Source organism: Rhipicephalus sanguineus, chromosome 1, assembly GCF_013339695.2.
Source record: "Rhipicephalus sanguineus isolate Rsan-2018 chromosome 1, BIME_Rsan_1.4, whole genome shotgun sequence".
NCBI lineage: Eukaryota > Metazoa > Arthropoda > Arachnida > Ixodida > Ixodidae > Rhipicephalus > Rhipicephalus sanguineus.
The window spans coordinates 280548462-280572055 of NC_051176.1; the positions used below are offsets into that span (position 1 = coordinate 280548462).

A 23594-nucleotide genomic window follows, 5' to 3' on the forward strand; every position below is an offset into this window, starting at 1 on the left:
CTTCTGTCTGTGTGTCCGTCTGTGTGTCCGTGTCTACTAGCGCCACCCTTCCAAGTATGAATTTCCAACTCGCCCAAGAAACAGCACGTCTTTATTCCTCGGCGTGAAAGTAACGACGATTTTAGCGTTGTGTATACGCTCGTCTAACGCCAACATGTAACCGTTGGGAAGTAACCTGTTGCAGCCGGGAACAACAGCGATCGAAAATCTGTCGCGACGCCTGCGTCGGAGCTGCCTTGGAGGATGAAAAACAAAAAAAAAAAAACCCGAAGAAACAGGAAGGCAACGACAGCAAACCCCTGGTGCAAACCGCGCAGCCGTTTTGAGCTCTTTCATGATAGCGAGTGAGTTTCCTAAATTTACTCGCACGTTCTAACTTGTGCTGAGAAAGATACGCAGTAAGTTTAGAGTCGTGTTGAAACAATGATAATAGTTCATGTGCGAACTTCGCATCGTATACTTAGCCGCGCGGACGGTGAACTGGAAATATATACTGGACCAAAGCTTGCAAATTGGGCCAACTTTTGACGTTTAGCTGTAAAGTTATCACGTGTGCAAGCTGGACACGCTTCACGTATATAACTTGTATGAACAACGGGCCCGAAAATTAAGCGGTGCAATTCTTGGCATCCCGCCAGGAGGCGCTTACTTTGATTTCAAGCGATCGCGAGAGGCCCGGTGATGAAAACGGGCTGCGACAGCGAACGTCATGTTCTCCCTGACGACACTTACACAATGCTCACCCCTCGTTAATTTCAAGAAAGCACCCGCACCTCCCGTCCCTTTCTTAATTTGTCTCCTCTTCAGTGCAACGCTATAGCAACACCGGCCACCACAACGCGCACGTGCAGATGTGGCAAGTATATATACAGGCAAGCGCGTCTGTTCTCACGAATCCATCTGACGTATAGCAGACATCACTCGGAAACACGGTTCCTTCAAGTTTCGGCCCCTTCACAGCTTTCGGTGTTGTAATACCGAGAACGAATTTTCTGTTAGATTGCTTCTTTGGTGTATGTCCGGTGCCAATGCGCACGGCGCGCTCTTCAGGTTTCTCACTAGGTCGAACAGTCAGTGGCCGGATTCACGTTTTATGTGTTGGAGGAGATCAAACGGAGCGATATTGTATAGTGCCACAATGAACTGCTGTATGGGACACCGAGGTGCAAGCTTGTTTCCGTCAGAAGCTTGCTATGGCTTCGAAGAACAAACTTCAGGCGACGCAATTTCTCCATCCAACGGGGTCATGGTTCGCGGGTAATCATGAGTTCACGGTGCGCTCTGTAAAGCATCACAATCTTTCTTTAAATGACCGTTGTATTCTCACGTCGAGCCGTTCATCACGTAGTCGCCGCGCGGCTGTGTAAAACCGCTTCCCCATAGAAAGAACGCGGTTTTTTTTAAACGCGCGTTTATCTGCGCATAAATAAACAAACAAAGGGCCCGACTTAACGATTTTTATCGCAATCTTTTCCAACATTGCCAGAGCCGTAACACAGCTGCGGCAAAACAGGCAACCCCAGACTGATCACAATACAACGAGCATAGAGACTCCAAGCACTACTCAGGTTTCGGCCAGAGCGCGCACTTTCCGGAAATGTACGGAACGTATATTCCAAGAGTGACGCGCTGTTGCACCTTCCGCGACAACCCTTAGCACATATGCATTACTGCCGGTTGCGGTCCCGGCATTGAGAGAACAAGACGCGAGCCGGCGGACGTGAACGGTCCGGTGTCGCCCGGCCGGCGGCGTCTCCCGTGCGTCTCTCAGCGCGCGCCAGCACCGAAGAAGCGCGCGACCAGCCTCGCACGACGGATGAGCCCGCCTGGCTCGCGGCCAACCCCTGCTTTCTGACAGCCGCCGCGACGCGTTGCCGGCGCGGGCTACCATATAACGCCAACGTCGGACGGCGATAAAACCTCGAGCAGCGCTCAGCGAAATTACCGGCCGTCCCGGCCTGGGGAAAGCGCCGCGCACCTGACAATAGTGGCACGTGCGTACGTAGTACATGTATACACACACACACACACACACTTGGGGCCGCACAGCCGGCAGCACGCGGTCGCCGTCCGTTCCGCCGCGCTGGTTCCCTGGAGCGGTGCCAATCACAGCGCAGCCGCGTCGATCAGCCGAACGCGAGAGAAATACTTGTATCCACGGGTAACCGGCTTCTCCTCTTCCTCGCCGCAGGGCTGCTGACCGACTCGCGTTGAGATGTGGTTTCATGCACCGCGACCTTCGTGTGTACGCTAAACAAACCCGACCGCGCTAACTCGCTCGCGAGGTTTCCTTGTTTTTCGCATCGCGCTCCTTTGCTTCTTTAAGGGCCAATAGCGCCGTCTCGGTCAGATAACTGCAGCGCGGCAGGCACTTCTCGGGCGATGCGTCGCCTCGGAATTCGCAGCGACGCGCTTTGATGGCCGCGTGCTGCAAGCGACGCTTGCATTATAGGAGGCAGTCTCGTAGGCATGGACGAGGAGCGCCTCAAAAGTGGCGCATTTGCCAGGACATATACCGGGACATAGTGCGACATAATTTGGCGTGACAGGCGTCTTGATCAGCATTTTTTGTCTGTTTGCGTTTCAGGTGAAAAGCAGACAGAGAGACAAATAGACCGCCAAGAAGCTCGGAGAGTGCTAGGATTAGCTGGCTCCTGGCTGGTAGCCCCGTCTTCAGATGGCAAGTGGAGGCTCTGGTCCGGAATCCGACGGCCTTTCTTTAACGCGAAAGTATGGGCGAGTTGGTATACTTCATCGCAGAAGCAAAATTTACAACGCGGAATGAAAAGGAGCGAACGGACGAAGAGAGGCGACGCGGACAAGCGCTTACCTCTCTTCGACATTTCGTTCCTTCTCGGTCCGCGCTGTCCACCTATTACAAAGAGCTCAACCATGATTTATCATCATCATCAGCCCCAGCATAAAGAAAAAGTCACTTTCTTTGCCACAGCCACAGATTCTTTGACACAGATATCACTTCGTTTTCTCCAGAAGCCGTGGGACGAGTCGCGTTATATGCAGACATTGTCATACATAGCACCGATGCACGCGAGATGTACTGGAGTTATAAGGGCAAGAAGATAGCAGAGAGGATACGGTACTACATAAGTATAGGTGGCAACTGTAAACATTTTGTTTACATATAGAGTAACCATGCTAAAGCATTTCACCCATACATGTCGTGTTACATCAGCAAGTTTTCTGCACCACCGAAGCTCCGCACGCCGTCACTGCAGTTTTTGACAACCAAAAGTATAAATGGCGGGGACCAGAGTTCACAATGCACTGCGTGCTCCCGAGCTGTCTGCATACGAGCAACATAAGAAGCGAATCCCATTCTTCGTTCTGACCACGACAGATCAAAGGGCAAACAGCACAAAGTGTATGCAGTGTATCTCCTTTATCTTGGCGTTTCATACTTTCACGTTTGCCACAAACGCGGAGCGTTCATTGGTCAACAACTGGCTGCCCGATCTGTGTAGGAATAAATCCAACCGTTCGTTGCGCATGCGGTCATGGACGCCCTCGGCACGATTGGCTACTCAGCTGCGCGCGGTTTACTGCGCTCCGAGAAGTGGAACGGGCGTGTTCACGATTCGATCGATGCGCGTTGACGCCCACAACATCACGGCATGCCGCCGTTTGCTTGAGCCAACTATGGGCTCGGGTCCCGCCTCCGCTCACGTTGAATTACTTTTTGCAGTACTCTTCGATAAAGGTGCGTGTATGTCTCGCGTCAGCCAAACAGCCTGCTAAAGATGCTTTTGGCGCGACGATCAACATGCGAGAACTTATTACGGAAACTATGCTTTTTTGCAGGGGAAGGAATAATCCCGGCTCCCAGGACGATTCTGTATTCCTTTTCTTTGCATTTACGCGCTTTGTCAGCAGTCCGAACGAATTCGGCCTGTGTTATCACGAAATTCGACCAGTTGTAAGCGGTGGGTGATAACAAAGGAATGTAATCGCGGAAAAGAAATCGTTACATGATAACAGCCGGTGGATTCTTTTACCCTCGACACCGCCGGAGCGCGAGCATTGGTTTGTTCAATGAGAGAGCGTCTTCTCGAGGTTGTCGCCTGCAGTGCCGCCGAGTGCTGACTCTGTCTGTAACCTCGTGCCGTGGGCGACGTCAGTGACGCCCGGTTGTGCTGTAGGATGTTAGTGATCGGGTATGCTTTTGCGGACTTTTATATGCGAGATCGGACTATGTCGGCTTATTTTGGCTATATGTAAGAGCGAGCTGGGAGCCAAACAGAGCGCGTCGTGCTCAGACTGCCTGAATACTTGCTATATGTATATGTCATTGGCGAACGACTGTACAATGACTGTGCGTCAAGAATTTCCGATTCTGCGTCTCTCACAGATGACGCAGCGGCACGCGTGAACGACCAGCCCGTCCATATCGCACTCTCCAATCCGTCAAACTGACAAGGACACCCGCTACCGACACATGTGTCCGCTCGCCCGGCACGGCGAAGTAAAACAGTGTTCAACGGCGTATACGCACACGTAAGACATACGCTGCGATGAACCTTCGCCCCCTCCCCCCCCCCCCCCTGCGCACACCTATGCGTAGAACAAAGAAATAAAAGAAAACGAGGTGTATTTGCGGTGAACCAGTAACAAAGGCCGGAAACGCAGTTACGTCAGCTACATAACTCCTGTCTTTGTATGACTGTTCCTCCCCCCCCCTCCCTTTTTTTTCCTGTTCATCAATTCCACGCGTGAAGTGTTCTGTACCAGCCCGTGCTCGTCTGGTCTTCTCTTGTGTTGTGTGTTGTTTCGCTTTTAACGACGGTTCACAGGGAGATCGGCACGCGCAGAATTTCGATCAGCCGCATCACATTCTCAACAAAAACTGACGCACCCGCCATGGTATGTCAGCAAATAAGGTGATGTGCTGCAAAGCTCGATAGCGCTAGTTCGATTATCGGCTACGGCGGCCGAATTCCGCTGGGGGCGAAATTCGAGAACACCCGTACACTTACGTAGGTGCACGTTAAAAAGAACCCCAGATGGTCAAAACTAACACGAAGCCCCTTACCACACGGCGTGTTTTATAAGCATATCATCGTTTCGTCACGTGAAAGCCTATAGAATAATAAAAAAGGAAGCAAAAAACAAAGAAGACACATGCGCGAACAATACAGCGATGAACACGCGCTGTTCGAAAGGCAACGCAACGACGGGGGGTCGAACGCGCGTGTCAGGAACGGCTCTCTTGATGACCGATGTATCCGCAGGGGGTCGCGCAATCTCGAGTAAAATGTATGCGTGGCTCTCTTTCGAAGCCGTATAGCGTAATTCTTATCTCGTCGCTCATGAGCGGTGGCTAAGTTCGCCGATCTAGGACATGGTCCCGAAAGTAGGTTGGGAAACACCGGAAAAGAGCGACGCGCTTTAATTGTAGAGTCCGCGTTCCCGGAAAGAAGTGCTACGTGTATTCGACGGCATGAGGCCACACAGACGGTAGAACCGCAATGAGTGGCCTGCGGCACATCGTTTTCCAATTGACATGAGGACCTTAAATACCGCCTTTTTTATTTTTCTTTCCTTCCCTCGAATGCAGAACACGCAGAGTGGTGGCGAGGTGTTGCGAGAGTATGGCGGTATATACATGGCGAGCGCCGAACACCGAACTCTGTATCTGTAGCTCAATCGTATGGCGCATATACAGTTTACGGCTTGACTCTATAGTAGGGTGTTGTAGCAGTGCCGATTTACCGTATGCGGTAAGAACAGAAATGCCGTATACCATCGTGTTCGGCGCGTAGCTCTTTTAGTCCGCGAAACTTGTATTATAGCCACTTTGATAATCTCATCACGTTACCGTAGGCAATGAGCAAATCGCACGGCTAAAATGTTTTGAAGAAGCTGCGTGCCGACCACGAAGGTGCGGTATTTCCATTTTTACCGTATATACGGTAAACCAACACTGCTAAAACACTCTATATATAGTGTTGCCACGACACCGCGGCGAAGTTGGGACTTTTCGCGAGGCTGCAGGTGTTGACCCGAACTGCGAGGAAATATTATTGAAGGGCTACGACTACGAACGTACTTGAATAAGCCGCTAGCTTAACGGTCTCGTTAGCGCGCACACACGAAAAAGTTGTGATATCTTTTGCACGCCACGTACAGTCGCTCAACACACTAACTCTAGTAACACAATGCTCTGTAAAGCTTCAGTCGCTTCAGCGTTATGTGGCTGAATAGTAAGATGCGCGAGATTGTCACGTTCAACGCACAGGGGTGCTGATATATATTGTGCAAACCTGCCGAAAGTATACGTATATAATGGGCTGACAGACACAGCCGACACGATGTCCACAACACCAACAACGTTAGTATTTATTAACGTTAGTATTTAGTAACATGCGCACACCCCCTCACTCCCCCCCCCCCCCACACCACACAAGCACGCGCGTGCGCCCATCCCTGACAGAATTCTGGACTTAACTATTGAAGAAGTTCAGGGAAAGATGATGAAAAATCCCTGAACATAGGGTGCGTGTTCAAGAATTTTTCATCTGATGTCACTAGTTGTTATTTAAAAATAAAATTCATTCAATCAGCTGAATACCTTCTGCTCACACATGACATAATTTTTCATCTGATTTAACTATTGTTATTGAAAAATAAAATTCTTTAAATCAGTTGAATACCTCTGCTCACAGTTCCGCACGAAACTGTGCCAACGAAGTTGCGGTATGTCGCCGTGCTCCCTTCGGCACTGCGTGGTCACAGATATATCCTCAGAGGAGCAAGGTGCTGAGAAAGAACATATTTCAATGAACGCACCTGAAGGAATACAGCGGCATGAGCTTTTTAAAATAGTCTTTTTTCCTAAGTTAGAAATGGCGGGGCAATACAGTTGGCCGCGCATGACGTTCAAATTAAGATTTATCTCCTTTGAGCATCCCGTTTGGATTCACCGAGTCAGTATGTCGCAAAATAGCGATTACAGACTATGTGCTTGAATGACAAAGAATTCTCGCCGGATGGTGAACAGTCATTCCATGAAGTAGCGCTCATATAGAGCAGGATGCTGCATCAGACACTTCCTTATCTTCCAAGAAATCGAGTAATTACGTTGACACGTTTCGTGCTTCGTGCAAGCAATTCAGCGCTTGCACGAAAGCATTTCAATCGTGGCTGAGAAAGTACCCAAGTGCTGAAGGGCTCTCGCGAGTAATGGCACGTGGTCGTACAGTAAGTTCCCGATCGACGAGGTTACAAACATTCGCCGCATGTGTTCAGGGACAGGCCCCTCCATCCCCACCCCCCTCTAAAAAAACATTTCGCTTGTTCCCCCCCCAGCCCTCACGCTCGAAGGAACTCATTTGTCGTGGGCACCACCCCCCATAAAGAAATCCTAGCGCAGCCCCCGTATGTGCCACATCTCCGTCACTAATCAATTAAATTATGTTGCACGGCAAGTGACTGGCACTTGAGCGTACATTTCATAGTGCATGAGTAAATTTGCTAACAGGCAAAATTCTTGGTGATAGTGTCCCAAGAAGAGCCGTTACGTCACAGGCAGCGCAGTGCACTTCCTTCCGCTGCACGCGGCTGCCGCAGGACATAGATAAACCAGAGGAAGCGCATAACCATGGGCACGTGGACTGAAGACATCTCGAGCGGAGGTCACCTTGTACGCAAGAGGTTAGGAAAACGAACCTCTGAAGATCACTACTCAAAACTTGATGAATGGAAGAGGGCGCAAGGACTGAGACAGTCTATTCTGCGAAGGGCGGATGCTCCTTATGCCTGGAAGTGCGATTTCAGGACTGTGCCAGTCGGGCGAAACACGGGCACCCAAATTATTATAGCGGGGCGCAATACGAGAAGAGGCGCCCACATTGCAAGCAGTGGCCGCAAGCGGTACAACGACCGGCAACGTAACGATTCGATAAGCGCGTGCTAGACAGCGTGCTGACCCGTATGCTTGGACTGTTGGCACCGAAGTGTGCAATGACTCGAATGTCTACAGATGATACGTCCAACAGGTATAGACTGAGGCGCTGGGTCAATTATGCCGCCATCAATCTACCCCTTCCACTACAGGCGTGCTCCTGTAAAGCCTGGGGGCACTCGTCGGGAGATCATTAAACGCGCAAGCAGCGAGACCGTTTTCCCGTTCCCCTGGCTGCTAAACTCTTGAGCACGTACGAGTCACCGTGCGTGGTGATGTACGGAGGGAGGAGAGAATATACAGAGGTTCACGGGAGGAAATGATGCTTATTTGAGCAGCCCGTAAGAGAGCACGGCGCAGCGTCTAGACGGAGAGAAGGGCAAGCTGCAGTGACAGAAAAGGCCCGACCTTTTCCGGCACTCCCTCGACGTCGAGCAATCACTAGTGACGCGTACACGTGGCCGCGTAGAGTACGTAGTACGTGCGTACAATACGCGCGTCGTGTCGGCGGCACCAGCGCGATGCGCGTAGTGGCGAGCGCGCGGACGGCGGCGCACGCACGTCCGGAAGGCCATCGCGGCCCACTTCCCTCGTCGGGTCACCCTCGGCCTTGGCGCGCTTCCTCCCGATGTACAGAAAGCAGCGCGGGCTTCGCTAATTGGGCCCCTTATTAGTGTTCGCCGAAGACCGTACAGGAGGCAAGGGCTCTCATCCCGCCGAGGCCGAAAGCAACTTGTGTCCAACCACGGCGAGTGCGAAGACGAGGAGGAAGGCCCTTGGCGGCTTCATTCAGTTTTCGCGCGAGCGTAATAGCGGCCGTCGTGTCGGGCTGTTGCGAAACGCGCGGTCGCAGACCGCGCGCACGTATACGCAGAAGACGAGAGGCGTGCTCAGAGCACATCCGCCGCTCTCGACAACTAGCCCTCTCGACCGGCGCCTATTCTTCCGCTCAACGGCGGCGACCATGCATGTGAAAGAGTCGCTTTATTCAATTAACACGGGGGATTGTTAACCGACGGCGACATTATTCCTCCCATCGTCGCCTCGCTCCGCTGGGGGAAAGCAGTCGCTCTCGCACGAGCGGCGGCGTTCCCATTGCATAAATATGAGGCACATTTTGCTTCCACTCACGCTCGCATCGCGATCGATCCTTTAGAAACAAAGGCGGTCGTGTGCCTTTATTAGTCTAAGGACGAAGTAACAACAAAGCGCCGTTGTGTCTGATGAAAAGCATTAACTAACAAATTCAAAGTGAAATGACAGTATCTCGGTTGGATTTCTCGAATGCTCGCTTCTGTTTTGCACACTCCTTTCACGCTTTACCTTCTTCGGTGCACGCTGGCAAGCGAACAATACTGACTTCCGCCGGCTTCGTCCGGAGAATGAATAATGCGGGCCCTACCCAACACCGGAAAAGGGATGCGTGACTCGGTACGAAATGAAACTTTGATTTGTCTTACGGTACGCTTCGAGTTACCAATCGCGTTTCTGTTGTCTCGTTGCGAGCGCAGAGACATCGCTCGAGCAAGGCGCACCACTCTCCGCGAACACCCGACGAGAAGTGACATCACGCCCATGTTCCCTGAGCGTCTGTTATTCCCAACAACCCCCTTCGCGAATTACCGACGTTCACGAAGCAGCAACGAAATAATGCTCCCTAAAAGGATTTCCGTTTCGTCACTCCATGACTGCTTATTCCTGCACTGGAGGGAAGCAAACGTGCGTGCACCATGACATCACCTCGAAATGGAAGAGTTATTAAGAGATCCTAAAGCTCTCTTGCATCTTGGCGCCTTACTTTGATCGTCACTGCAAGAGGCGGATCGGGGTGAAGCATGCCGGCAGCAGTCTGTCAGTTGCGCCTCTTTCGTCACATGCTCATGAGCCTGGGAATGTTTTCTGCTTTCGATATATACCGATCACTAACCTCTTTTGTGACTCCCGTACAACATGGGCGATGTAAGGACTGCGGCACATGAAGATGCGGAAATGTTTGTCCCATGAAATGCGTATACCGCGGATCTGCTCATAAATCGTAGTAAGCAAAAGAGGCGACTTAAATGGAGCTTTCCACTAAGCACAAGTATGCCTCCCTCTCACCTTTAATGCCTTCACAAAGGTGCGAGAGTTAAAGTTGGAAATAAGGGAGGACAGACGACGAACACAGCGCACATTCCACGTAACGCTCGACGCGTCCGGGTCAATGGAAGCGGCCGAGCGGCACGAACACACATTGCGACATTATTTCTCCTTTTATTTATTTATTTTGTAACCGGGCAGCGCGTTCGCGCGGCTTCGCGCGGTCCGCAGTCTCCGCTAAAGCGACAGTCCTTCTCACGGGAGTCGCGTTCCAAAACTTGGCAAGCGGAATGAAGCGCTCGCAACGACCAGCGCGCTTGCTGGCTCGGGCAAAACAAGCGCGACTGCGTGCCGCGTACGCGCGTCGTCCGGCGGAATGTCTGCGAGGGACCTCTAAACTTCGCGCACGTGCGCGGTTCGCAACACGAAGTACACGCGCGCCGCGAACGATACACTGCATGCGCATAAAAGAAAGCGAACCTATAATTATCCGCTGTCGCAACTTGCAACTGCGAGGGTTCGCTTTCGTAAGTCTCTGCTGCTGGATCCATCGATCAGCGCAACCGGAGAGATTGTACGCTCCTCCGTTTATTTCTCGTACTGTTGCTATACTGATATCAGGCATGAAAAAAAAAACACACATATCGGCTGACTGATCGTTTCCAAGCGCACACGGCGTGCCGTACACGCATACAGAAGTATACGTCCCTCTCGGTGAAAGCGACGTCATGCGGAACCTTGCGCTGCATTTTGTCTTTTTTGCAACCGTGGTTGTGCGTATGCGAACGAGCTGCAGACATTACAGCGCCTCTGTTCCCACTCGCCGAGTTGGGGACGCGCGCCGCAGTACGGGGACCGCGTCCTTGAAGCAAGGTCACTAAAATATACAGTGTGCTTCGGCAAGAAATGACCGCGCTTATCATGCAAAATCATTGCACCAACCGATGTAGTAAAAAGAGTCGTTCCGGGGCTTCCGATATATACAGTTTCAGGACGTGCGTTATGCACACTGCCGCCATTTTTGGAAGAAAAAAAAAATGCGTCGCACTCCTGAATTATACTGACGGATCTTTTTTTTTATTTCGCCGGAATGCACACTGTCATGATGCCGAAACAAATGCTTTTTCGGAAGACGTATGGGAGAGGCGACATGCACTGCGTACACCTTTCTTAATGCCCACAAAAGTATGTTTCACCCGATGTTGCGCTGCTGCGGGCAGTTGTTGACATAAAAGCCAGCAATGGAGTACACGTACTGAACAGAGCACGTTGATACAGAACGCCCGAAGACGGGATGAACTTTTTTTTTATTTAGGGTGCGCTACACCTCACACACATAGGCGCACTGCGGTGACTATATATACGGCAGTTCAGATGCCGGTCAGCGCCAATGACTGCGCTGAGCCTGACGACTCTCCGGGAACAATATGCGCCTCATCGCGCATTTTCCTTCTGTCGCACGGTCTGCGCGCGTCCCTCAGAGCCCCACACGCGCTCTTCCTAGGCTTTTCCCAAGCCACCGCAGCACGCGGGGACAGGTGTGCGCTCGTGGCAATCCTTAATGGCTTCTGCCTCGCGCAGCGGCCCGAGAGGTGGAGAAAAAAATAAAGCACCAAAGTGCGTGCAAGTATGCAGCGCGCCGTTACGACGGCGACCTGGCGCGCCCCTTCTGTGTCCCCCGGCACGCGGCGGGCTGTTTACATCGCGCGGTTTTTCCGCGGGCGCAGGCGAGCCGCATGACTCGCAGCCTGTGCAATGCGAAACCAAACGACTATAGTATACGCTTATATACTACAACACGGCAGCGCAACCGAGATGCTCGTGTGAAGCCGATGCGCGGTAAAAACATGACGTCGCTTGTGCATATTATAACTGCATGGATCGCGTACACACACACGGGCGTTTATTTTTAGCCGCGCGAAATGAAATGAAGGGAAACGGCTGTCGCTTCACAAACACACAGCGTTTATACAGTGAGGAAAGGTGAGAGAAGACACTATTCAATGCACTGAACGAATCATCAGGTTAGCTTGGGCTCAACTTTCATGCTAACGCAAATGTAAAGGCGATCACCGAGAGAAGTTGGTCCGGCTGCGTTCTACTTTAAAAATATAGGACACGACCACCACCGACAAAGGTGCTGCGAGTGTCATCACGAAACCGAAACTATAGGCGAGGTAACGTAGTACTACCGCTGTTATCCGAACATGCAGGCTAAGTTCAAGTCGATCGTTGTAGCATGTCACACGAAAAGCTCTCTTTACAAATCACGCGCCGCGAAAACTGTTTTGAGAGGTTCCAGGTGTATACGCGCTAAAAGAAGTCCGGGGCCCGTATTTAAACGGAGTGTCTTACGCTATAAATGTACGCAATAGAAAGTTTCATCCAATCGCGATGGCGGACATATCATTAATGAGCTGTAATTCATGTAATTTGCAGCAGTCAGCGAAGATTTAAAATGAAGTGAGCGACCATGCACTGACGCGAATTTACGCTATAGCGTTCAGTTCGATAGAGAGGGCGTTAACATTTAGTCTTCTTGTCTGCTGCTTGAGGTGCACGCGACATGCGGCCTTTAAGTGCTCAAGATATCACACAGCATTGAACGCATTACTGACAGCAATCCTTATTCAGTTCTTCATGCCAAGGCTCTTACATTTGCAGCGCGAGGACGCCGTACTGGAGCGCTTCGGATTAAGTTCGCTCGTCTGGTGCTCCCCGTACTTGGGAGTTTCTGAATTGACTTACTGACGCAAACGCCGCAAAACATCACTTAGGCTACACGATCGAAGCCACATAGTTCTGGTCACCGGATTCATTTGAACCGCCAAGGTTTCTTGAGTGCGCACCTCAAGCTGAGTACGCGAGAGCTATGCTTTGGGTGATCGACTACCGAACGTTAAGTGTAAACAAGGCTGCTCCCATATAAATGTAACTTTCGGGGCTGGGAATAGAATCGGCGATTATGGATCTAACAGCCGCTCAGCACGCATCGTGGAGCTACTTCCTGCGTTCTATAAGACACTCTTTCAGTGAGGACGTTTCGGTCGAAACAACGAAAACTGCCGGATTCTGTGTAACAGCGCCAATAAGCGTATAATGACTGACTGGTGCTCAGAGATGGGCGACACGTACGACGAATCAGTACGCATTATAGTGAGAACCAAAACGCAGCCCTCTGAAGTTCGCGGTTGCGTATAAGCGAGCGGTGCCTCTGGATTGCGTCACAGCGGACGCTGGAAAGCGTGTACGGCGCACACATGCATGAGAATGCATAGGTCCGCACTTCCTTTTGTTCGTTCCCTCACATGCTTTACGCATGATGTTCTCGGTGCGGTCGCGTTTACGTTGCGGCGATTTATCGTATCAAACATAACCGTACCTGCAAGCTCTGCCCTTTCCCCAATCGAGCATGCGAAGGATCAACAGTCAAACAAATCTGTCTATGCATGTACACCTACTCTTTTGTGCTGTGACTGCCGCAAGGTGAATTCAACCGGGCCTAAGTTTATTAGACTGCCAAACGAACACGGAATTCGCCCACGAACTAAGACACACTGGAGGACGATCCCAACGTAACTCACTGCAAGCGACACTATTACAACGTTGTGTTCACGGTCAGAAACCTCAGTACCGCCAGACTAAGCGTTCATGTCTAGCGCATTCTTTTCTTTTTTCATAAGAGCCCAAAACTAAGTGCATGTGTACATGTATCGTCATCATCAGCCACTGGGGTAGCCAGGAGGGGGGAGGGGGGTTAAACGCCAGCCCCCCGGAATTTTTTTTATTTTGCATGTGTATCATACAAGCACACATACAAACGCACACACGAACATACATAAAGTGTAATTGATCCCTATACACCCCCCTAGAACACACACACACACACACACACACACACACACACACACACACACACACACACACACACACACACACACACACACACACACACACACACACACACACACACACACACACACACACACACACACACACATATTCTGCCTACGTTCCTGTCATCAGTCTATTTTATGTCAATTGTAAGGCGAACGCCTCTGCCAATGGTCTCCAATTTGCCCTGTCCTGCGTGAGCTCCGTCCATTTTATACCTGCAAATTTCTTAATTTCGTCGCTCCATCTCATCCTCTGCCGTCGTCGGTTACGTTTCCCATATCTGGGTATCCAATCCTGTGTCCTTCGTCTTACGTGACCTTCCCAGGTCCACTCTTTCTCTCTTAATGTCAGCTAGCACGTCGTCTACATCTGTTTGTTCTCTAACCCACTCTGCTCTCTTCATAGCTCGCAATGTTGCAATTATATATATATATATATATATATATATATATATATATATATATATATATATATATATATATATATATATATATATATATATATATATATATATATACTGCTCCAATATCCATTAAATGGCGCGTATCCCAGACATTGGCGAAGAAAACATAGGAATTATTCTTGCTCGCAATTCCTCTTACACTCTAAACATGTCTCGGTGCAATCTATGTAGCACGCGTGACGTGCGCGAACATAGGGCTAGATTTTCCAAAGCGGTGGTACTGCCGCCGATAGCGCAACAACTCGACGCCTTCCGGGTCGCCGACGCTACAATACAACGGCTCGGAGAACTCGTAGTGAAGGGTGTAAAGGCGCTGCAAAAAGCAAGTGTCTGTCTCGAGGCTCAAGTCAACGAGGGACGCGGAAAAAAAAAACGGAGCAGGTGATGGAATGCGGCACGACCCCCCCCCCCCCCCACCTCCACTCTTACTTTTCCAAATTTGCGAGCCGTCAGTCAAACTCGGACAAGAAAAAATTTGGCCGTCCTAGAACAACCAGAGAATCTAGCAAAAGGGGCAGACGCGTAAAACCAACAACTAAAAATAAAGTTGCAGGCGGCGCCAGCACAAGTGAACTTGCCGGCTTGCGTTTCTACGACCGCCGGGGCCATGAGGTGTGCACAAGAATGGCAAAGGACCACTTCTTACGTCATACAATATGCGTCCTTGCGCTATAGTGCTCCGCTGTCTGCAACGCTGGAGGAGCTCCACTATGCGATGGCATTTCTCTTCCTCTCTCCTGTCTGTCCCGTCTCAACTCGCCTCGCTCTTCACACCTCACTGGGTTGCAATGCCGACTATTTCCGGTCTTTTCACAAGAAGGAAAGACAACGAACGGGACGCTGCGCGTACACGTACTCTTAAAAACGCGGCCGCTCGTAACGAAAGGGGAATACCCGCGACGTTACCCGAGAACGCGCAAGCATGAATGAGGAAAAAAAAAGAAAAGGGGGGGGGGGGGAGAGAGAGGACAAGGCGGCTCGTTCTCTCGAGTTACGACAAATTGCCCTCCTGTCGCACTATCCGGGCGGTCTGTGAATGCGGTGTCCCGCAGGGAACACCGCGAACAAAGACGTGACAAGAATGGCGCGTGTAATACGCTCGGCTATACATCAATGCAGACTGCGAGCGCGGCCAGCAGCTGTTTGTGAGAGCGTACAAGAAGGTGCAAACGTCGCGCGTTTGCGCTGCTGCGACACCGTGACCGCAGGGCGCACACGTGAAAAACAGAGCGTGAGCGCTAAGCTAGTACGGTTCGTACGTGTACACAAGATTCAACTGCGCGCGGCGTCAAAAACGCGCGCATGAAACTTGTGCATTGCGTAGCCGTCGCTCACGAGGCTTATGCGCTACGTCAAAGAAAGAAAGAAAGAAAGAAAGAGAGAAAGAAAGAAAGAAAGAAAGAAAGAAAGAAAGAAAGAAAGAAAGAAAGAAGAGAAAAGAAAGAAAGAAAGAAAGAAAGAAAGAAAGAAAGAAAGAAAGAAAGAAAGAAAGAAAGATGGTTTCAGTGACAATAGAACGTTAATGCGGCGGAAATAATTGAATTTACTTTCGAATAAGGCGGTGTGCGGCACACGTACATTTTTACTGCACACGACAGCAACACTTTTGTTCTGTGATGCATTCTTTAGAGTGAGAACACACATTTCTTTTTCCTGGAAACCAAATCAATCTGCCACGGACAATGCTTAAACTCTCTGGAGTCTGACAATGAATTCTGCACACGAGATGCAAACGAACCGTGACGCCGTATCAGTCATCCGGCATCTGCCGCTGCGGTGTATTGTAAGATATAGGTATACACTGACATAGTGACATATGCAGAACCCCCGGACGCAACGTCACTTTTCAACAACAACAAATCGTGCGAGAACAGTATTTCGAGTAGTACGAACGATAGTTAAGGGAGCGGCGTACCTTTTGTCCAACTTTTCCCTTACCCCGCGAACCTTTTTTTTTTTTTAACTACCTCGATATGGGCAGTTGGGTGAAGTGCGGCAGTTCCTAAATAAGTGAAACTCGTGATGCTGATCGCAGGGCTTCAGTAGGCGTGGCCTCTGGAAGCTGTGAGCCAGGGGCGTAGCCAGAAATTTTTTTCGGGGGGGGGGGGGGGGGGGTTCAACCATACTTTATGTATGTTCGTGCGTGCGTTTGTATGTGTGCGTGCCTATATACGCAAGCAAAATTGAAAAATTTCGGGGGGGGGGGGTTTGAACCCCCCCAACCCCCCCCCTTGGCTACGCCCCTGCTGTGAGCAGGTCGAACAATGCCTTAAACAATTGATAGGCGTGGTCGAAACGATGTCAAGATGCAGTCCACGGTTCATTATTTGCCAATCATAGCTGGAAGACAATGGTCGCCCAGTCTTCTTGAAAATTACGAACGTCGCTGCGCAGAGTACACAAACTGGTTGGCGCGGTCCGCGATGGAACCACAATGCGCATCACTGTCCTGAGGCCAAGGCCAGCATGTGTTCTTCGCTAACGACGACACGAAATCAAATAAAGATGCACGAAAGGAGCTCATCCATACATGCCTTAATTCCCTTCGGCCCTGCCGCCGCCGCGGTAGCAGGCTAGGGGCCCGCTCCCCTCCTTCCCTCCAGAAATTTGGTGAGGTAGGTGTTTTTACCAAAAATAAATAATGAAAATAGGTGTTTTTCTCAAATAGTCAAGGTTTTCAGCAAGTGGGCCTCCCTCGAAAAAAATTCCTGCGCGGTCGTACAGAGTTAAAGTGCTCGACTGCTGACCCGAAAGTCGCGGGTTCGAATCCCTGCCGCCGCGGTCACATTTCAATGGAGACAAACGCTAGAAGCCGTGCACTTAGATTGATGTGCACGTCAAATAAGTCCAGGAGCCCGAAATTTCCGGAGCCCTCCACTACGGCGTGCCTCATAATCATATCGTGGTTTTGGCACGTAAAACCTCAGATATTATTATCATTATTATCTCTTTGGTCCTAGCGGAGCGTACACTGCATGGCGGCCGGTCGGCGATATGAATTTACAAAATAAATTAAATATGCAACGCCGACAGCATCTGAGGGGCAAGACACAATATAAATGGTCATAACTTTCAGGAACCAGCAAGAAGACTTGCGACTTATGTGTGCATAATGCTTTTTTTGTTATTTCTTTTCCCCCTTCTTAGTCGTTATTTGTTAGTTGCGTACTGATCTGCCCAAACGTACCGAAACGCAACTGACAGCAAGTGTTCTATTCGACTTTAACATTATGGACACATAGCGAACGAAATAAGGAGAAGGCAAGGTGGATCCTTCCTTCACCCCCCTTATTTCATTGCTTCGCGCTAAGTGCCCATAATGTCATGGTCAGCAGACAGTATGAACCGACTAGCCCTACAGCGAGTATACTCCTGACAGCAACTTCTTTAGTGAGTTTTCACGAAGCTGAGGAGGCTTTACAACGCAATGATCAGCTTCCTACAATGACTCGCCGTGAATACTTTTATTCGTAAATGCTTTGCGCAAGCGGTGCCTGTAACGGCAACGCGACAAAAACAAAAGCAGTGCTACAAACTGCTGCGCTCAGAAACAAGGTAAAGTTCGGTAAAGAGCACCTATCGCGTGGCCTTCATTATCTTCTTGACAAGGGGGTTGATCGGACGGGCAAAACACGACAAAATGCTGCCGTCTGTAGATCCACAAACAACTAGGCTGGGCGGCATCAGCAGTTTGCGTGCTTCCTGTCTCACATGATTTGGGGCAAAGAGGGGGTAAGACAAAGAAAGGGGGCCCCCATTTCAGGACGCGTCACAATGCACACGCTGTTTGTGAAACATTACGAGTCATGACAGGAACGTACGCGCGGGCACGAGTGATAAACGAATGACGAGATACCACAAAAAAATTTCTACCAACAGGTAGGTAGGTAAACAACTTCAATGATTCACGAAAGAGTTATGCGAGGGGGAGGGGAGGGAAGCAGAACGACAATGGACCCTCGAGCCGCTCTACATGGCCAGACACGCTTGTGCTTCAGCGACCCCTCTGGCCTAGCCCGCTGCCCGAAGCTGCACTTATATTTGGCACGCTAAAAAGGTACACGATGAAAAGTACGTGTATCACAAGACGACTACGCATACACCATACGCTTTTACAGTTTCAGTGCTTGGGTGGACATAAAAGACTGATAGTGAAATACGTATACACCATTTCACTAATGTCATTCATGCATTTTGAAGTGCCGTTCTCAGAACATGGCTGTTTTTAGAGAGAAAGATATATAAGTGATATGAGGAACCGGAAAATAAATATCCCGTTTGCTATCCTGCATTCGGGAACGTAAGGAAAGACAGAGAGGGGGAAAAACGGGGCAGAGAGAGCGAGAGACACATAGGATAAAAAGACAGTTACACGCACACATTTAAGGAACGGGAACACGGGAGAGTCACAGTCGTTCAACGAGGCTGATTGTTCGTAGAAACAATCACACAGCCTTCGTCAATTTCTGATGTGAAAGCTCGAACGTTCTGGATCGGTAAGCGGTTGATCGTCGACGCGTGCTAAACAGTGGGGAGGGTCATCATCCGAGAGCTTTAGCGAGGACATAGGACAGTGTTCAATGGTTTCCTCGCTGCCACAATGATCACAGGCAGCACTGTCCGCCATTCTGAGGTGTTCGTAAATGGCATACCAAGCCAGAACGGTTGTCTCGGATTGGTCATGTCCAGACAGAAAGTGGAGACGGAAGGACGGGTTCAGGCGGTGAAGAACCTTTAAATGATGTGCTTCTGGTCAATTCTTCTAACGCAACATGTGAGGGCATCACTCACTTTCTCTTTACACCTTCTTTTGTTTCTTTCCAAAATAACTGTCTTCGGTGAAGATAGGTGCCAAAATTCAAGATCGTGCATGCCGCACACTCGTGAAACGCCACCTTCAGTCAAACCGAGAATTGCCGAAATTCCGAGAGCAACGGAAAGTTTCAGCGACAGGTATTAAGTAAAACGCCAATTTTATAGGCTTCTCTCCCACTGCAGGATTTCGTGCAGCGAATCTGACATGAGTGCGTGCACTGACGCAGCCCGAACTGAAAGGGGGGGGGGGAGGCCTTCTGTCGGAAAAGCTTATGAACGAAAGTACACGGACTGCAGACAACGACTGTGGAACGAGAGCAAACACCGACGGCAAGCACCCGCTCTATCTGACGTATCGGCGCAGTCTTCGATCTTTAAGCTGAAGCCCCCTCGGGCTGGTGCCGACGCGAAGTAGCGCAGGAAAAAATCGCGACGCGCGAGCACGAAGACTGTTATGCAGCATGATTACAGGGCGCATTTCGAGACTTCGATAGCTTTATAGTTGACTTTCGATCATTGCACACGTGTTGGTGTAGTCAGCCGGCAATATAGGTGTAATTTACAAAGCAGGAGGGGGGGAGTTGGCTTTGGCTTCGCTTCTTGCAGCGCGCATACCTTATACCTTAGCAGCACTATCACGGGTCTCATTTCGTGCTGGACATGTAGTACGCAGCTGGAATGAACCATGCGTAAGTAGCTTGACCATGACAACGACGAATGTCTGAGCGCGACAATGGCGGGTTTACTTTATGTGATACAGTTGAACCCCTTAATAACGAATTCCCAGGAACGAAATTATCGCGGCAACGAAGAAATGTGGCGTCCCCGGCGATTTCGTTATTGAAGGGTTCGGCTGTAAGTGCATGTAGTACCCATTCCTTTTTTTCTTTTCTTCTTCTCGGTAAGCTTAGCTAACGTTAGCCGGGGCAGGAGGGCAAGCTCAGCAGCCAGCAGTGTCTATTAATGCAGAAGAAGAAAGAGAGAGAGAGAGATTAAGGAGGGGAAAAGGGAAGGGACAAGCGTCCTGGTTTGCTACCCTACACTGGCTGTAAGGGAATGGGGACTATATAGACAGAGGGAGAAAGAGGGAGCACTGTACCCACGCGCAGAAGGACTACAATCGGGCACGACTGGCTTTTGTACCATCAACGGATGTGGCTGCAGGGTCCAGGTATTCCCATTTACGTTCTACTGCCCATTAGGTTTAGTGCGGTGTGTAAAGAAGTACGCTGGACGTCGAATCGTGGGCAGATGAACAAGAGATGTTCGATAGTTTCTTCAAACCTGCATGTGTATCGCACTGGCGTGTCGGCTTTTCCAAGACCCAATTCAACAGAATCAAGTTACAAAGGTGTGTGGTTTCGCATACCGAAAGTCGCAAAGTTCGTTATGCCGTTGTGGATTTCTCTTCTTTTATGTTTGCCACCCGTGTGTTCTTAACGTTGCACCCAGGGTACTTTACGCGAGTGTTTGTGTATTCCGGCCCAAAATATATGCCGCCGCCACGACCGAGAATTGAACACGGGACTATATACGTGTTCAGAAGCCTATAAAAAAAGAAAAAAAAGAAAAAAGCTACACAACGCTAAACACCACGAATCAACAGTTCGCACTACACAAAATACCGGGGAGGTTCTTCCGACTCATTTCATTGCTCTCTGAGGTTCTTATTAAAAAACAAAAACTGCTTTTGCGTAAGAAAGTTTCTTCATGATCGAAACAAGTGCGATGGGGAGGTGATTACAGCGCGGTGATGGACAATCGCGAGTAGTACTGACAAAGAAAAGAAAAGAAAAGAAAAGAAAATAGGTGTTTATGTTGTAGTACATTACTCGTTCTTTATGTGTCCCTTGGTTCTCATTAAAACAAAATTCTCACGAACCAACTCCCCGCATTTATGCAAACAAATGTTTTGTTCTCTCTCTCACGAACCTAGCTGCATTAGTTTACGCTAAATATGTCAACGTTCTACGTTGTGCTGATCATACATATGGCATGATGCTCGTGCACACGGAGTACTGTTCATAGAATATGCACATTGTGCTCGCTTCGGGTTATGCATTCATTTTTATTTTTAAACAGCGTCACTTTCGTGATTACGTAGAGCGCTGATACCCGCTCGTTTATTCTCGAGTGACCAGCGCCAAGACCGGTCGCGTTCTCCTTCGAACCTTCCACTACATGACCTTCGCACTAATTAAGCGGAGCCATTCGAACACAGAAAATAGGAATTATGCACTCGCTTTTCAAGCTTTTCCCGATCTTGTCATTGTGCCGCTGTCCTTTCGGCCCAGCTACCAATAAACTCGGAACGCCAGACTGCAGGTCCGATAAGGGGCTCGGAAACAAATACGTACGCAGAAAGCCGCGTCGCTTTTCGCAGGACGGGGATTCCGAATCTATAAATGTTTTGGGCGCTTTCCAACAGCCGCGAGCGGCTCCTGCGACACTTGACAGTACACTCCTCAGGAACGCGAAGCAAAGCAGTTTCCTGATGAACCGCCCGCAAACATGCATAGTGAGAGAGAGAGAGAGAAGTGAGAAAAAAAGAAAAACGCACAGCATGCCCGTCCGTCGCGCAACTGCATCGAGACCTAGAAACAAACAAAAAAAAAAAAAAAATGTGGCGTCAGTGCTGTCGCTCGCATGGGAGACAAGCCGGAATTCGGCCGGCGGCAGGTGCCCGTTTCGGTTTCGGTGAATGAACTCCTCGCCGCCGGCGTGACAGGCCGGTAGCCGGGGGCGCCGAGCGCATCCGTCATTTGTGCGCCTGCCTCAGTTTTTTACAACGTTAATGCCGCTGGTCAAGGTCGGCTCGGCTGGCACACAAAAACGTAGCCGCGCGTCCGGATCCCGTTGTCGACGGCGATGCTCTGTCTACCTGTACGCGCATCCTTCCGCCGTAGGCCTCCTTTGTATACTCCTCGCTCTGTTAGCGGCCTCGCTCGTTTCCCACCGAAATCGTGCTAGCCGTAAACAAATTAGCGCACAGATCTGCCATCGAGCTCTGACGCAGACCGGACCGAATAAATGTTTGCCCTTCACTGCAGGCGCAGAGGGAAGTCATATTCGGACAGCATACGTGCACGAACAAGTCGCATACGTGAGCTGACATGCCTCAGCTATACACTATACGGTTCATATTCGCGCGTAGCGTAAACTGGAGTATACACACTTCTCAGATGAAGACGGGGTATTTACTGCAATCTCTCGGACGTGCGTCTGGTTTAACCTCCCTACATTCCCTTGTTTGTCTTTCTCTCTCTCTCTCCTTACTGCAAATTAACTCGAGAACAGTCGCGGACAGAGGAAAGACGACACAAAATAAAATAGATCTGATAATTCGGGAAAGAGAAGCGTCCGGCACGCACCGGTGGCCGCGTTGGGACCACACCGGTCCAAACACGTCCACCTGTGGCACGCCGGTCTCATCACTGGACGAAAGCAGCACTCACCTCTCCTTGGTGACGAAAGTGAAGTGGGTCGGCAGCGAGGGTAGCTGGTCGCACATGATGCGCCGCAGTTCGTCCGCACTGATGGCACTACTCTCGAGCACCACGGCTCCCAGCACCGTGGGCTGGCACTTGGTCGAGGCCGGCACATCGCTGAAGTACTGAATCCCGACCACGACTCGGATGTCGGGAAACTTTTCGCCGCTCATGCTCGCACTCAGGCTCGACGACGACGATGGGACGCTGTCACATGCCAGCCGCGCGCTCTGGTAAACGTGCGAGAGAGGAAGCGTGTCAGGGCGATGCATTCAACCCCGCGCTCGTTTCGATTGAATCATTCGGAATCGCGAACAGCAGCCGACAGCGACAAACACTCCCGGATGAAGACGGACGTCAGTGAGAGCGGCGCGCCGCCACGGGCAGCCGCTTGTGATAGGGCCGCCCCCGGCGGCCGGCAGGCGAAGCTGGGGCGCTGCCGGCGCCTACTGTCCCACTCGCGGCTGCTCGCGGTCTTTTGAGTGTGCACAGTCCCGCTTCTGCCGCCGACGCTATCGGGCATTTCGCGACGCGTTGTCGGCGCGGGGAACATGCGTTCGCGGCACGCTGACCGCCACGCTTACCGCATACTATATCGCAGCGATTTCACTACCTCGGCACCATTTTCTGTCTGTGTCTGGCGCGCAGGACAATAACTCTCTGCGGTAGACGATAGCTTCATGCAAAGCTTTACGATACCGCAGTTTCATTTACTGAATACATCAGGAAGTGCGTGAATATCACCGTCGTTTCGCTATTTAACGTGCTTTGGCATAATTTCGCACAGAATTCGCACTATCTTAGATAATACACAATGTAGGGTAAATGATGCTGCTATACTTTAGATATTATCGAATAACATATTATCGGTTCATGTGAAGCTGCGCACATACCACAAGGCACAGTTCCCGACATTTAGACACTCTTTCTTTGT

At 50.4% G+C, this 23594-nt stretch overlaps 1 protein-coding gene across 1 annotated transcript in view; it reads right to left on the bottom strand.

The window, feature by feature from the left end:
• Nucleotides 1–23018, bottom strand: part of LOC119379105 (uncharacterized) — a 78892-nt gene extending 55874 nt beyond the window's left edge. Inside the window, 1 exon segment of the mRNA XM_037648285.2 lies at nt 22628–23018. Within this exon segment, the coding sequence (XP_037504213.1) occupies nt 22628–22932 (305 nt within the window). The 5' untranslated portion in view covers nt 22933–23018.
• Nucleotides 23019–23594: the final 576 nt, after the last annotated feature.